This window comes from Ailuropoda melanoleuca, chromosome 16 (genome assembly GCF_002007445.2).
Source record: "Ailuropoda melanoleuca isolate Jingjing chromosome 16, ASM200744v2, whole genome shotgun sequence".
NCBI lineage: Eukaryota > Metazoa > Chordata > Mammalia > Carnivora > Ursidae > Ailuropoda > Ailuropoda melanoleuca.
Window position 1 is genome coordinate 75,503,878 of NC_048233.1, and position 13,433 is coordinate 75,517,310.

Here is a 13,433-nt window from a genome sequence, read left to right on the forward strand (position 1 = left end):
CATTCTCCACTTTATTTATTTATTCATTTACTTTTCAGTAAGCTCTGTGCCCAATGTGGGGCTCGAACTCGCAACCCCAAAATCAAGAGCTGCACGCTCTGCCCACTGAGCCAGCCAGGTCCCCTATCCTTCTCCGTGTTAGATAAGGGTGCCGACGATCATAAAGGCTAAGTGACTTGTCCAAGGTTGTTCAGTGAGTCAGTGTCAGCACAGGAGCTGCTGAGCCCAAATTCACACTTGTCAGAGTCGCCTGACAGGAGTCAAGAAGACCAGTTGGGGAAGAAGCTGTCCTGTCTGCGCTGCCCAGCACGCACACAAAAAGAGTCAGAATCGCTGGGGTCAGGTACAAACAGTTTATTTTTCTACAAAGAGCAAAGTACAAAGAGGCAGGGAGGGCAGCGGAGCCTGGAGGAGCAACAATGGGCAGCCCTGACAGGTTGGAGGAGGCCCTGGCGGCTGNGGGGGGGGGGGGGGGGTGGTGCAGCATGATGGTGGACGGGGAGCAGGGGGACGTGAGGCAGAAGCCCACGACGGCTGGTGGGACTCACACAAAGCCGGGCTTCATGGATGAGCGGCGGCAGTTGGGGCAGCTCCGTGTCCCGTTGTTGTGCAAGCACCTTGGGAGGCAAAGGACTCTGTCCGTTCACTGAACTCAGGCTTCCATCCTGGGCCTGGGCTCTCTCTCCTCCCCTCCCCCGTGCAGGAGCTGGGAAGGTGTCAAGGGAGAGGGTAGGGCCCCCAGGCTCCTCCCCAGGGCCCTGCTTGCCCCTGGCACTCTGTCCCATAGGGCGGGTCTGGCCCTGGGTGTCTGAATCCCATGGCCTTTGAGGGGCCTCGCTGACTTCTCTTTGGGGAGAAGAATGATGGCCAGCTCATGGGGCTGCTGGGAGGATTCAATGAGTTATTACGGGGGAAGCTTTAAGGACGCGCTTAGCACGCAGAGAGGCTACATTCGCTATTACTGTTGTGCGTAGGCCCGCGTACCCCAAAGAGACCGCGGGTGCCGCCCTCACCTGAGGTGGAAGATGTGGGAGCACGGCAGGGCCTGCAGCCGGCTGTTCCTCTCGCCGATGGACTCGCCGCACAGGCCGCAGTAGAGCTCGGTCTCCTCCACGCACTCGTGGAAGCGCACGACGTGGGCGCGCAGCTCGCGCTGCAGCCCCTTGCTGCGGTAGACACCCTCGCTCAGGCAGTGCAGCTTGAGCTGGCTCAGCTGCGGCGGGGACCGGAGCGCGGGCGGGGGACAAGACCAAGTCAGGACGGGGAGCCGCAGACGCTGTCCCCGCTGTCCCCGAGGGCCCGCCGGGCAGTCAGGACACACCGGGTCTAGTCCTGGCCGCGTTCATGCCTCGCTGATGGGCCTAGGAAAAACGTCCCGCCCTCTCTGGGCCTTGGTTTGCCCTTGTGCAGAATGAGGAGGTGAGAGTGGTAGACGGTCCTCACTCCTAGAAGGAGCTGGGAACCCCATGTTTTTGAAGGATTTTATTGACCAGATCTGCTGCATTGACTCCATAATAATTAATTTGCTCTCCTGTTTTTGTTAATTAAATACACACAACAGCTCATCAGCATTTCTGACTGACCTGAGATACTTGGGTACAATTGAGTGGCTATAATCTATCCAAAAACAAAGAAATTTGACATTTTCGTTGGGGTGTGCACCGGATCCCAGAGAAACTCGTATTTTTGTAGAAGAAACACTGAGCCTATTTTCAACTTTTAAAGGTTTGGATACAATGATTGAATTTGAGAGGCCACATACTCCAGGAGGAACAAGGGCTTTGGAGTTAAGACAGACCAGGTACAAAGTGTGGGACCTGGAGCACCTCCCTGAGCCTCACTTTCCTTAACTGTAAAATGGGGCTCGCTGTGTGCCCCTTGCATGGAGACAGTGAGGACTGGGACCAATACCTAGAAGAACCTGTGTGTGCCCCGCTCTTAGTGAGTGGACCCACCGCTGGGAGTTTTAATGACCATCAGGAAACTCTGAGGAATTCTGATGTCCTCGGAGCTACGGAATTCTTGCCCTGCTCTCCAAAGTGCTCAGTGGGTAGAAAAGAAACAGCCGGGATCTGGGAATGGGTGGGGGCAGCTCCTGGAGGTCCAGAAGGGCTCAGGGCATGTGCAGGCTCAGGACAGCCCTCCCCACACACCCGAGATCCCACCTTGGGCTTTTGACTCCAGACCCAGAAGATAGAATCAGGTCTGACCTTGTTCCCCACTTCCTCGGCCAGGTCCTGGGCTTTCTCGATGGCTTCCAGAGCCTGGAAGGCAAGCACAGGCCAGGGCTGCAGGCACAGCTGTCTGACAGAGGCCTTGGCTCACAGGAAAGGAAGGGGCCGGGAGGGGCGGTCCTGGGGAGGACAGCATGGCTGGGCAGGTGCCCTGCGTGTGTGTGAAGGTAGCAAAAGGAGGCTGGAGCCCAGTCACACAGCTGTGTGGTCAAGTTACCTGCTGCCTTAGTTTACTCAGATACAGAATGGGAAGCATATTCCTGTCTCACTGGGTGTTGTGAAATCGTGAGAGCCGTTAAAGCATCCTGAGTTCAAACCCAGCTCTGGCCCTTTACTAGTCGTGGGTCTGGGCACGTCATGGGCCCTCTCTGAGTCTGGAAGATGACTTGGAGTGTACTCACCTCATGGGATTCCGGTGAGGCTGATGTTAGACAAAATGTCTGCAAGAGTCTTGCCCAGGGTCAGCCCCACAGATTGTTGGCTGACCTACTGGCCCCAGATGGGAGCCCTGGGGAGAGACCTCACCTTATCCAGCGCCTTCCTGGCTATCCAGCATTTGGCCACGCCCAGCAGCACCTGCACCTGCCCCAGGCGGTTCCCGATCTCTGTCATGATGCTCATGGCGGAGTCGTACCTGGGGAAGGCTGTCTGCACGGCCAGGGGGAGGGTGCAGTCAGACTGGGCCAGGCCTGCAGCCCCTCCCTCCGCACCCCAGGGACCTCACCTCCAGGTCCCCGCGGCTCCGGTGGATGTCGGCAAAGCAGAGCAGGCAGAGCGCCTGTAGTGGCCGGTCCCCGTGCTGCAGAGCAATCTTCATAGATTCCTGTGAAGGGAGGCGGGCGGCTCAGCCTTCCCATCTGCCCTCTACCACGGGGGTGTCAGTACTCAGTGCACCACTCTGACAGGGCAGCGCAGGGACCGCCAGCGTCCTCGGAGCGCAGTACACTTGGCGCAATGCTGAGGCCCCACACACAGAACCACTGAGGCCTCACCACACCCAGGGAAGTGGACGGAAGTGACTTGATCAAGGGCACCTGGCTAGTAAGTAGCAGCGCTAGGATTTGGACCCAGGCCAGAGGCGCTCCAGAGACTGGCTCTCTTCCTATTTAGAGTCCCCACAGAGGGGGTGTGTGTGGGGAGGGCAGAGGGAAGCCCCCTCCCCTGAGAATGGACTGGAAGGGAGTGAGGTTTGGGGCAGGGAGGTGGGCAGAACCGATGCATCCTTCAGGGGCTCATGGAGAAGGGGGCCAAGGGCAAATCTCGGGGCCCTAAGCGGGCTGATGGGGAAGGAGGACCCCCGAGCCCACACCGCCACCCCCTGCCTGCCCGCCTTCCCTCCTGCCCCACCTCACAACACTCCATGGCGCTGCCCAGGTGGCCCAGCAGGCGGTAGGCCACGGCCATGTGGTACTGGCTCATGGCCCGGTACTTGAGGCTCCAGCCCTTGCCGTAGTCGCTAACGAGCTCTGCGGCCTTGCAGGGGAAGAACAGGGCTTTCTCGTAGTCCTGCGGGGGACACAGGGAGGAGGTGGGACAAGAAGGGGCACACTGAATGGCCAGAGCTGCCCCTAAGTCAAGGGCTCCAGGGCCTGCCTGGTTTCTCTGTCAACCCCTAGGCCCTGCCGGTGTTCACTCATTCATGCAAGTGTCCCAGGAAAGAGTGATCCAGGCAGAGGGAACAGCCACTGAAAAGGTGTGGGCTCCGTGAACGTAGGGATTTTCATCGGGTTTCAACATCCCAAGAGCCTAGCACAGTTCTTGGCACTTAGTAGATGCACAATGAGTATTTGTTGAATGAATGAATGAATGAATGAATGAATGAATGAATGAATAGGCACAAAAATACAGTTGGCTTCTCTTCTTAGTCCCAGTTGGGCCCCTTATCTTCAGAGACACACAAAAGGGGGGTACCAGGCCCCCCACTAGTGTTTGCCTCCCAGTACCCAGCAGCGTGTGCTCAGGAAAGGCTCAGTGACTGATTGCCAGCACAGTGCGCTCCCAAGAACATCGGGACAGACTCTCTGAGGCAATGAAATCATCCCTTCACCCCTTCTTTCTCCTCAAACCTCCAAATGCTCTTTCTACCTGTCCATTATCAGCTAATGACCTTGCTTCATACTCCACAGGGAAAACAGGAGAAAGTCAGAGAGGACTCCCTTCTCCACCAAGTCCTCAAGATGGACCTTTCTGCCTCCTGCCTGCCACTCTGGAGGAGGAATCCCTGCTCCTACAGATGTGAGTCCCCCCACGGGGCGCTGGAACAAAGCCCCTGTCTCTTTCGGACTCAATCATTCCTGTCGGCGTGTAAACACATCCTGGCATTTCTTACCTCATTAAAAAAAAAAAAAATCAAAATCAAACAACCTTCTTTTGACCTCGTGTCCCGTTCAGCTATAGCCCCATTGCTCTGTTCTTTCTCATAGAAAATCTGTTATCTTTCACTTAGTATCTAACGAGCATCTCCAAGTTAATATGACCAAAAAGAACTCTCAATAACTCCAATAAAAACCTGTTCCTCACAAATTTTGTTACATACCTTTTTAAAAAGTTTTATTTATATAAGTAATCTTTATATGCAACATGGGGCAGGACCTCATAACCCTGATATCAAAAGTCGCATGCTCTACCAACGGAGCCAGTTCAGTGCCCCTTGTGACATACTTTTAAAATTTGAAGCCAAGTAAATATTCTATCGCTTCAAAATTTTTTAATTTAATTTTTTAAAAAACCCTAAAAGTAGAAAATGGAAATAAATGACCCTAACTGCAAAACATCAAATTAATATAATTAATTAATTATAATAAGTTTGATTATAGAATTAGTATAAAATAATAATACAACATACTATAAAAATATAATGCTATAAGATATCATGATACTATAATGCGGGGCGCCTGGGTGGCACAGAGGTTAAGCGTCTGCCTTCGGCTCAGGGCGTGATCCCGGCGTTGTGGGATCAAGCCCCACATCAGGCTCCTCTGTTATGAGCCTGCTTCTTCCTCTCCCACTCTCCCTGCTTGTGTTCCCTCTCTCGCTGGCTGTCTCTATCTCTGTCAAATAAATAAATAAATAAATAAAATCTTAAAAAAAAAAGATATCATTATACTATAATGAATTATATTGCAATACAGTAATATAACCACACAGAAAAAAATAATTATTTCAAATGACCTTGGAATGTATGACCTTGGACAGTTCATCCATAGTGGGATATTTGATAAAGACAAAAGAACAGCAAAGAAATCTTAAACTTCCTTCGGTTGTCTCTTTTTTTTTTTTTTAAAGTAATATTGGTATTGTCTTTGGAAAGTATTTTGTATATTTTGTAGGATAAAATAAATATGTAAATATGTTGCTAACAGCCAACATTTTCAGTCTAAGAAAAAAGAGAATCAAGATTAAAATAAATTAAGGAAAATCCTGAAACATTAGATTTGAATTGCAAATATTAGCATAAACTTCAGTTGTCTTGGCAACTAAAATGATTTAGAAGCCATCACAACCCAGTAGCAATGAGCACCTCGAGAACCCACATTTGGTCTTTAATACAATTTCCCACCAAAAAGAGCCCAGAGAAATGACCGATTCCAGGTCTGGGGCAGGAAATATACAAAATGAGCCTGGGTCAGTTCATCGTTGCAGAAAACAAGAACGCTTTCAAAGTTTAAATAAAGTCTCTCCAAAAGGACACAGGAGCCGTATTAAAGGAACTCCATTAGCTAAAGTCAAGATAATTTAAGCATCACAAGGCACAATATTGCAATTAACTGAAGAAGACTATTTTTTAAAAATCCAGGGTTTCATAACAGTACCCCACAAGAAGAAATCAAAACAAATAAGTATGATCACTGAAGGCAGCTGTGACTTTAACTCCTCCTCATCAAAGTGGTAACTAAAGGAAAGGAAGAAGTATTTATTCCGTCTTTCCTGTAGGAACTGCATTTCAGAGGACCCAACTAGCCCCATGTGATGGGGGAGAGTTCTTACTTAGAGAAAAATCCAGCCAACAACTGTAGAAGGAAAGTCGTTGGAAATCGCCGTTTCCTTACAGTTGAAAGAAGAGAAATGATTCAGGCAACAAACATCACTAAATCCATTACAGAAACTGGAGCCTCAGAGCTGAATTTCTACAGGGGGCCGGAGCGTCACGCCCCCCTAAGTTCACCTGCTGCTCAGGAAAGGAAAAACGCTAACCCTAAAATGGAGAGATGGGGTTGTCGCCCCCTCTATCGGATGTGACGAGGCACTGACACGGTCGTCTCACCAAAGAGGTGTGACCCGAGTCTTCCCAGGTCACTGAGTTCCAGTTCGCAGGGAGCAAAGGGGAGGGGAAAGCAAAACAAAAACAAAACCCAGTCACGTGACTCCTCGCGGAAGCAATGGGACAACGAAATGAAACCTGTTACAGGGCAATCAGCCTGCCTTGTTAGAGAAATCCTGGAAAACAAAGAGGAGGGGAGCAATCTTCTACTGAAGGAGACTTAGAGGAGACAGAATGCCCACTGCTCGTGTGCACGTTTGGGTTCCAATTTACTGAAGCCGAGGGTAGAGGCGTGTTTTCAGGATAAGCGGAGAAATACAAGAGATAATTGTGATTATGTAAGAAAGTGTCCTTATATAAGAAAGTGTCTTTTTTTTTTCTTTCAGAGATGCATACTGAACTACTTCGGGGTGAAATACCATGATGTCTATAATTTCATGTCACAACACTTCAGTTAAAAATATGTAAATCACATGGCATAATATTAATAACTGCTCAATCTAAGTGGTGGGGATATGCAGGTTCATGATATTATTCTCTCGATTTTCCTGTATGGTTAATTGTCTTCATAATAGAAAAGGTTTTAAAACATCCCTTCCCTCTCCCATCTAGCGAATCTCACTGAGTGGGTTCTTCCTACGTCTGGTTGCTGAAAACAAAGTCCTCGGTGTCGTCCTGGATGACTCTCATTTTCTTGCACCCCGCCTCTGATTCATCAGCATGTATACGCCCATTTACCCCAAGATTTATTAAGCATCTACTGTGTGCCAGGCGTCAACATTCCCCATGGCCCGAGCATAGCCTGGCTGCCTCGGGGTCCCAGGAGAACAAACACTCGACCAGAAACAAGCCATCGTCACTGGCTCCGTCAGTTCATCCCGATCTGCCCTCTCCCCACCCCCACCCCGCTTACCTCTTGGTTCTCACCACCTCCTACCTCCTTCTCACACACCTGCCAGTGGCCATACTGGCTCCCCCATCCCTGGAATAGGCCAGCTATGCCCCCCTTCTCATCCAGGGCAGGGTTTTGCTTTAGCTGTTGTCTCTTTTTCAAGCTTTTGCCAGATTTCTGCACGGCTTACCCTCTCATGTGCTTCCGTCATCAGACTGATAGCACCTCTATGAGGCTTCCAATCACGCTATTTGGAATTGCGACACCCCATCCTTGGCACTTCACACCCCCTTTTCCTGCTTTCTTTTCTCCTTAGCACTTTTCTAGCGTGTTATATGATCGACTTACCGCTTGTGTTTATTTGACTTTTTCCAGAATGCAAGCTTCCCAAGGCCAGGGGCTTGGCTCTTATTTTCCCTGCTTGCATCCCAATCCCGCAGAGCCCGGCATAGAATGAACAGTCGATAAATGATGAACGAGTCCTTACGACCGTGCCGGAAGGTGGGCCCTATCCTCCCTCATTTTATAGATGTACCTACCAAGGGTCAGAGACGAGAGGGGCCAAGATCACATAGCAAACGCAGGGCAGTGCGGGTTCATGGCCAGTCCTCACAAGAGCCAGCCTCCCATTCCCCCAGGAATGCAGACAGACCAAGGTTTGAATTCCGGCCCTGCCCTTCTTGGGAAGTCTCCACCTTCCTGGGTGAGTCTTCCCTCTCAGATTCTCCTATGTGGGAGGACGGAGCAAGGCCCTGAATGGGGAGCGCCGCTCGCAGGAGGGTGTCAGGGGACCCTCCCCCGCCCGCCCCTGGGCCCAGGCCCACCTTGACCTGGGCATAGAAGCTGCCCAGGCTGCAGCAGACGCGGCACTCGAGCATGGCGTCATCATTGTTGTGGGCATAGCGCAGGGCCTTCTCGAAGCTCTCCAGGGCCTTCTGGAAGAGGCTGAGGCCCAGGAAGGCATTGCCCATGCTCAGGCTGACCTGGCCTCCGAGCTGGGCGCCTGCCCTGGTGCCGGGCAGGCCGAGGCAGGTCTTGCAGTAGGAGATGGTCTTGTGGAACTCACACAGCTTCTCATTGCTGCGCGCCAGGTTCAGGTAGCTCTCCAGAAGGAAGTCAGCATCCTCCAGCTCCCGGGCGGTGTCGATCTGCACCACAGCGAACTGCCCGGAGGGTGGGGGCGGTGCGATCAGCCTGGACTCTGAGCCTCGGACCTGGGCCTCCTCCCTGCCTCACAGCCGAGGCCTCGGGCCCAGCACTCACAGCCAAGGCCTCAGATGAGTTCTCTGCTCCCAGCCATAGGCTAGAAGCGTCAGAGACCTGGAGCCAAACTCAGACCTATAGCCTTCACTGTTCGACCCCTACCGGCACCACCCACCCACCCACCTACCCCCAGCCCCAAAGCTGGAGCTCATGCCCCCCCAGGCTCCGACTCAGCACCCCAACAGGAAGGCTGAACCTAGATTCCGAGACTCGGCCTGGAGATTCCCGAACCCTGAAGCTGAGAAGCTCAGTCTCAGAGCAAAGATCAAGGCCACGAGGGCCTTAGACTGGACTCAGAGCCCCCGCAGGGGTGGGCTGCTGGCCTGCGGGACAGGGGGGTGTCTGAAGAGGCGGGAGGGTCTGAAGCCCGGGGGTAGCCAGACCGGGCCCACCTTCAGCATCTCCTTGTAGCGGCCCATCTCCGAGTGCGCTGTGACCAGGCAGCCCAGCACGCGAAAGCGCCCCACGAGGTCAGCGCTCTTCTCCAGCACCTTCGTCCACACGTGCAGTGCCTTCTCCGTCTGGTTAGACTGGTACAGCTGGAGCCCCTTCTCGATCTGCTGCTTCGTCTGGTCCTGCCCCATCGTTCTGGAGCCCTGAGCCGCCCAAGGATGGAGAGACCGGGTGGTTCTGGGCTTCTAGGCATTCATGGCGGGGACCCCGATGCCAGCTGCCCACGGAGCCCCAGGAAGGAGAGCAGCGCGAGGCAGGAGCCGAGCAGGGCCTGGATGGAGAGTGGGCGCCACCCTGAGAACAAAGCTGGTCCGGCCCCTCTCCGCAGCTGTCCCTGCCAGTTGGGGCCACGTGGCCGCTGAGGAATGTCAGCCACAGTGTCACACGGGCCTCTGCTGCACCCACCCCCAAGCTGGGAGGCGGCTTCCCAGGGATTCAGGCACCCTGCGCCCCGGGCACCCCCTTTGGTGTCCCTTCAGAGCCTCTGACACCGGTCTCGACCTCCCTGGCAGTGCGGGCCCTCCTGGCAGCCTGGCCAAGGAGCCGCCTCCAGGGACGAGCTGAGGGCTAGGAGGAGCGGGGACTAAGCGAGGCAGGTGGCTGGCCCTGAGCCCTGCCTCTCCCCATCACAACCTTCCCCCTAGACCTACCCTCCCCCAGGTTTTGTTTCTGGGATTCGAGGCCACTGGGCACCGAGGTCTCTTACCCGTGGGCATGCCCCCACCATTCCCAAGCCAAGTCGCTCACCTCTCTGCGCCTCAGCTTCCTCGTCTGTCAAATGAGGATAATAACAGGCTAATAAGCCCTGACTCAGGGGGCTGTTGGAGGCAGCATAGGGTAGTGGGGAACAGCGTGGACCCTGGAGCCAGGCTGACTCTGCCATTTACTAGCTGTGTGGGCCGTGTGACTGTGGGCAAGAGCACACTGCTACCTCCTGCAGCGGGTTGTTAGAACGAATGACCTCCTAGTTGAAGAGGACACAGAACAGCAAGAGGTCATCCCGAGCTGTGTCCGACTGCTCCCTGGCACACTGCCCACAGGGACAGGAGCTGATCCCTGAAGGGTTAAGAAGTGTCCCAAGTCCAATCCCCGTCCCAGTTTGAAAGGGTCCCTAACAATGAGCTTTAATGCCAGACACTGTGGAGAAGGGCGACGTCTTATGCAGGGAGCAGACTCTTGAAATATGGGGGCTCCTAGTGTGGAGAGGCTCTAGGGAATGGGATCCCACCAACTCCACCAGCTCGTCTCCTCCCGCCCCCATTTTTCTCCTTCCTCTCTGCCCCCCAGGCTCAATCTTGCCCTAGGCAAAGTTCATACCTTCAGAGTGGACAGAGTTTTTAGTACATTCACAAATTTGTGCGTTGATCACCACTAATTCCAGAACATTTTAACCATGTCAAAAAGAAGCCCCATACTGATGAGCAGTCACTCCATTCCTCCTGTTATAGCTGAAGTGATGTCCTCCCTGATTCGTATGTTGAATTCTCCTTTTAAAGATTTTTAAAATTTATTTGAGAGAGAGAGAAAGGGAGAGAATGAGCAGGGGAGGGGCAGAGGGAGAAGCACCCTCCCCACTGAGCAGGGAGCCTGATGCAGGGCTACATGCCAGGGCCCCGAGATCATGACCTGAGCCAAAGGCAGACACTTAACTGAGCCACCCAGGTGCCCCAATTCTTCTTCTTCTTATTTTTTTTTTTTTAAGATTTATTTAGTTATTTGAGAGAGAGTGTGTGTGTGAGAGAGTGTGCACACATGAACCCAGGGGACGGGCAGAGGAAGAGGGAGAGAGAGAAGCTCAAGCACACTCCTGCTGAGCACGGAGCCCAGCGCGCAGGGCTCGAGCTCACAACCCTGAGATCATGACCTGAGCTGAAATCAAGAGTCAGATGCTTAACCGACTGAGCTTCCAGGCTCGTAAGTTGAATTCTTTTGTTTTTGTTTTCAAAACCTCAGAGACTCCTCTAAGTGTGTGTGTGTGTGTGTGTATTTTTTTAAAGATTTTATTTATTTGAGACAGAGAGAGAGCACGAGCAGGGGGAGCAGCAGGCAGAGGGAGAAGAAGTCTCCATGCTGAGCAGGGAGCCCGATGCGGTACTTGATCCCAGGACCCCAGGATCATGTCCTGAGCCGAAGGCAGACACTTCGCCGACTCAGGAACCCAGGCTCATATGTTGACTTTTTAACCCCCAGATGGGATGTACTTGGAGACACCGTCTGTAAAGAGGTAAAGTGAGGCCATGAGGGCGGTCCCTAATCCAGTGCGACTAGTGTCATGAGATCAGGACACAGACAACGTAAGACCGAATGAAGACACAGGAAAAAGACAAGCCATCTCCAAGCCAAGGAGAGAAGCCTCAGGAGGAATCCACCCTCTCGACACCTTGATCTCTGACTTCCGGCCTCTGGAACTGTGAGAAAATAAATTTCTACTGTTTAAGCCACTCAGTCTGTGGCACTTTGTCTTCTAGGTGTATTTATTTAAGCAACCTTTACACCCAGCATGGGGCTCAAATTCATGACCCTGCGATCAAGAGCCACTCGCTCCACTGAGCCAGCCGGGCGCCCCGTCGGCACTTTGTTATGGCGGCTGGGCAAACTCACACAGCCTGCGGCCCATACCTGCTTTCCATGGAATTCTCTATTCTGGACATTTCATAGAAATGCAATCATACAACCTGTGGCCTTTGGTGACTGACTTCTTTCACTTCGCTTCATGTTTTCAAGGTTCAGCCATACTGTAAATCAGTACTTCATTCCTTTTGATGGCTGAGTAGCATTCACTGCAGGGACCTACCCTTTTATTGAGCCGTTCATCAGCTGCTGGACATTTGGGGCTTGTTTCACTTTTTTGGCTGTAAAGAGTTAACAGTGCTATGAACGTGTGTACAAATCTTCTTATTTTCGTTTTTATTGTGTTCCCCTTCTGAAGAATCGCCAACCTGTTTGCCCCAGGGCCTTTGTACCTCTTGATTTCTTTTCCTCTTCTCTACCCCAGCATTCTGCCTAGTGACCTTCTAGTTAGGGTGAATCGGCTTATTATACTCTCATGCAGAATTACATTCCATCTGATACAAGACTTATCTCTATAGTTTTATGGTCATCCATAAGGTTATTTGCTTAACATCTGTTTCCTCTACTCAGACGGACGGGCAGTGACTGTCTCATCCACCACACTAACCCCCGGAGCAAGGCCGGGCACACAGGGGTTACTCAATAAACGTGCTGAAGGAATGAATGGGCCAAAGGGGAGGAACAAAAGTCTACTTTTGAAATTTAAAGCAACTGTTGCAGGCTTCACAGCCTATCTGCCATGTTCCTGCCCCAGCCCCAGGGGCAGAGGCGGCTTCCTGTTTACTGTGAGCAGAGCAGGTCCAGAGAAGGGCTATCTGGGGCAGGGGGCACATCCCCAGCTCAGGGGTCTAGGCCCCAGGGTCACAGCTCAGCAGAGGTGGAGAGGATTTAGGAGTAGACCCCTGGGACTAGGCAAGGCCATCAGGGCTCCCCAGGGGGGAGTGCTCTTGAACCCTCACCCCAGGAAGGTGGGAGAGGGGACGAGAGGGAGAGGTGCAGGGGAGTTGGCTGGGATCTTCCTCTCATCTGGGAGGGTGGGTCCTTGGTGAAAGTTAACCTCCAGAGGGGAAGGAAGCTGGGCCCACACGGAAAGTGCCGAAGGGCTCGCAGATTCTCTCCCACTCAATAGTCCAGACCAGAGCTTGGCGGGAAGGACACGGGCAGCCGGCATCCGTGTCCCAAGGGAGCCTGGGAACCTTCTGGGTACCTGAGAACTCAAATGATCTCAAAACGTGAAAACTTTACAGGAGAAAGGTTTCCTCCTTCTTTGCTGACTACTGCACAAACTATGTCAAAGTCAAGCTCCTCTGAGGCAAGGGCTGTGGTTTGTCTTTGTACCCCCAAGCACCTGCACAGCCCCTGGCAAAGTGAGAGACCAACAGATGACAGCTAACATTTTCTGAGCCAAGCATTTCCTCCAGTTTACAGATAAGGAAACTGAGGCACTGAGCAGTAACATGACTTGCCCAAGACCACACAGCTAGAGACCGAGCGGGGACTGGATCTGAGCGATGTGACTTAGGGGTCCCACTCTTAACCATGACACTGTCCCAGAAAGGATGGAGAGGGAGACAAGTAAAGGGGAATGGGACACCCATTTTCAGAAATCACAGTGATCTTTACCTGACACACAAGCTCCCTGGGAACCGTGGCCAAGACTGTGGTCAGGGTGGCTGGAAGAACTGCATACGAAGAAGGATAAGGAGCCTTGCTCACCAACGCCAGGCAGTGGAGGCAGACGAATGGCCCCTGGAAGTTG

At 52.7% G+C, this 13,433-nt stretch overlaps 1 protein-coding gene across 2 annotated transcripts; it reads right to left on the reverse strand.

The window, feature by feature from the left end:
* Positions 1-469: 469 nt before the first annotated feature.
* Positions 470-10,108, reverse strand: RAPSN (receptor associated protein of the synapse). Of its 2 annotated transcripts, XM_002921645.4 has the most exons (8): positions 9,043-10,107; positions 8,212-8,550; positions 3,582-3,740; positions 2,959-3,057; positions 2,760-2,882; positions 2,211-2,264; positions 1,014-1,213; positions 470-617 (listed from the first exon to the last, which is right to left on the reverse strand). In XM_002921645.4, exons 1-8 carry the CDS (start codon positions 9,232-9,234, stop codon positions 545-547), a joined length of 1,239 nt encoding a protein of 412 aa, XP_002921691.3. In that variant the 5' UTR covers positions 9,235-10,107; the 3' UTR covers positions 470-544. The 2 variants fall into 2 exon arrangements, with proteins under 2 accessions (XP_002921691.3, XP_034501077.1); XM_034645186.1 differs by lacking the exon at positions 3,582-3,740 and having other exon boundaries at positions 9,043-10,108.
* Between the last annotated feature and the right edge of the window lie 3,325 nt (positions 10,109-13,433).

Coding starts and splice junctions, on each gene's coding strand:
- RAPSN (XM_002921645.4), bottom strand. CDS start 9,234: ATGGGGCAGGACCAGACGAAGCAGCAGATCGAGAAGGGGCTCCAGCTG. Junction 8,551..9,042: donor GCTACAAGGAGATGCTGAAG/GTGGGCCCGGTC, acceptor CCCTCCGGGCAG/TTCGCTGTGGTGCAGATCGA. Junction 2,265..2,759: donor CCAGGAAGGCGCTGGATAAG/GTGAGGTCTCTC, acceptor CTTGCCTTCCAG/GCTCTGGAAGCCATCGAGAA.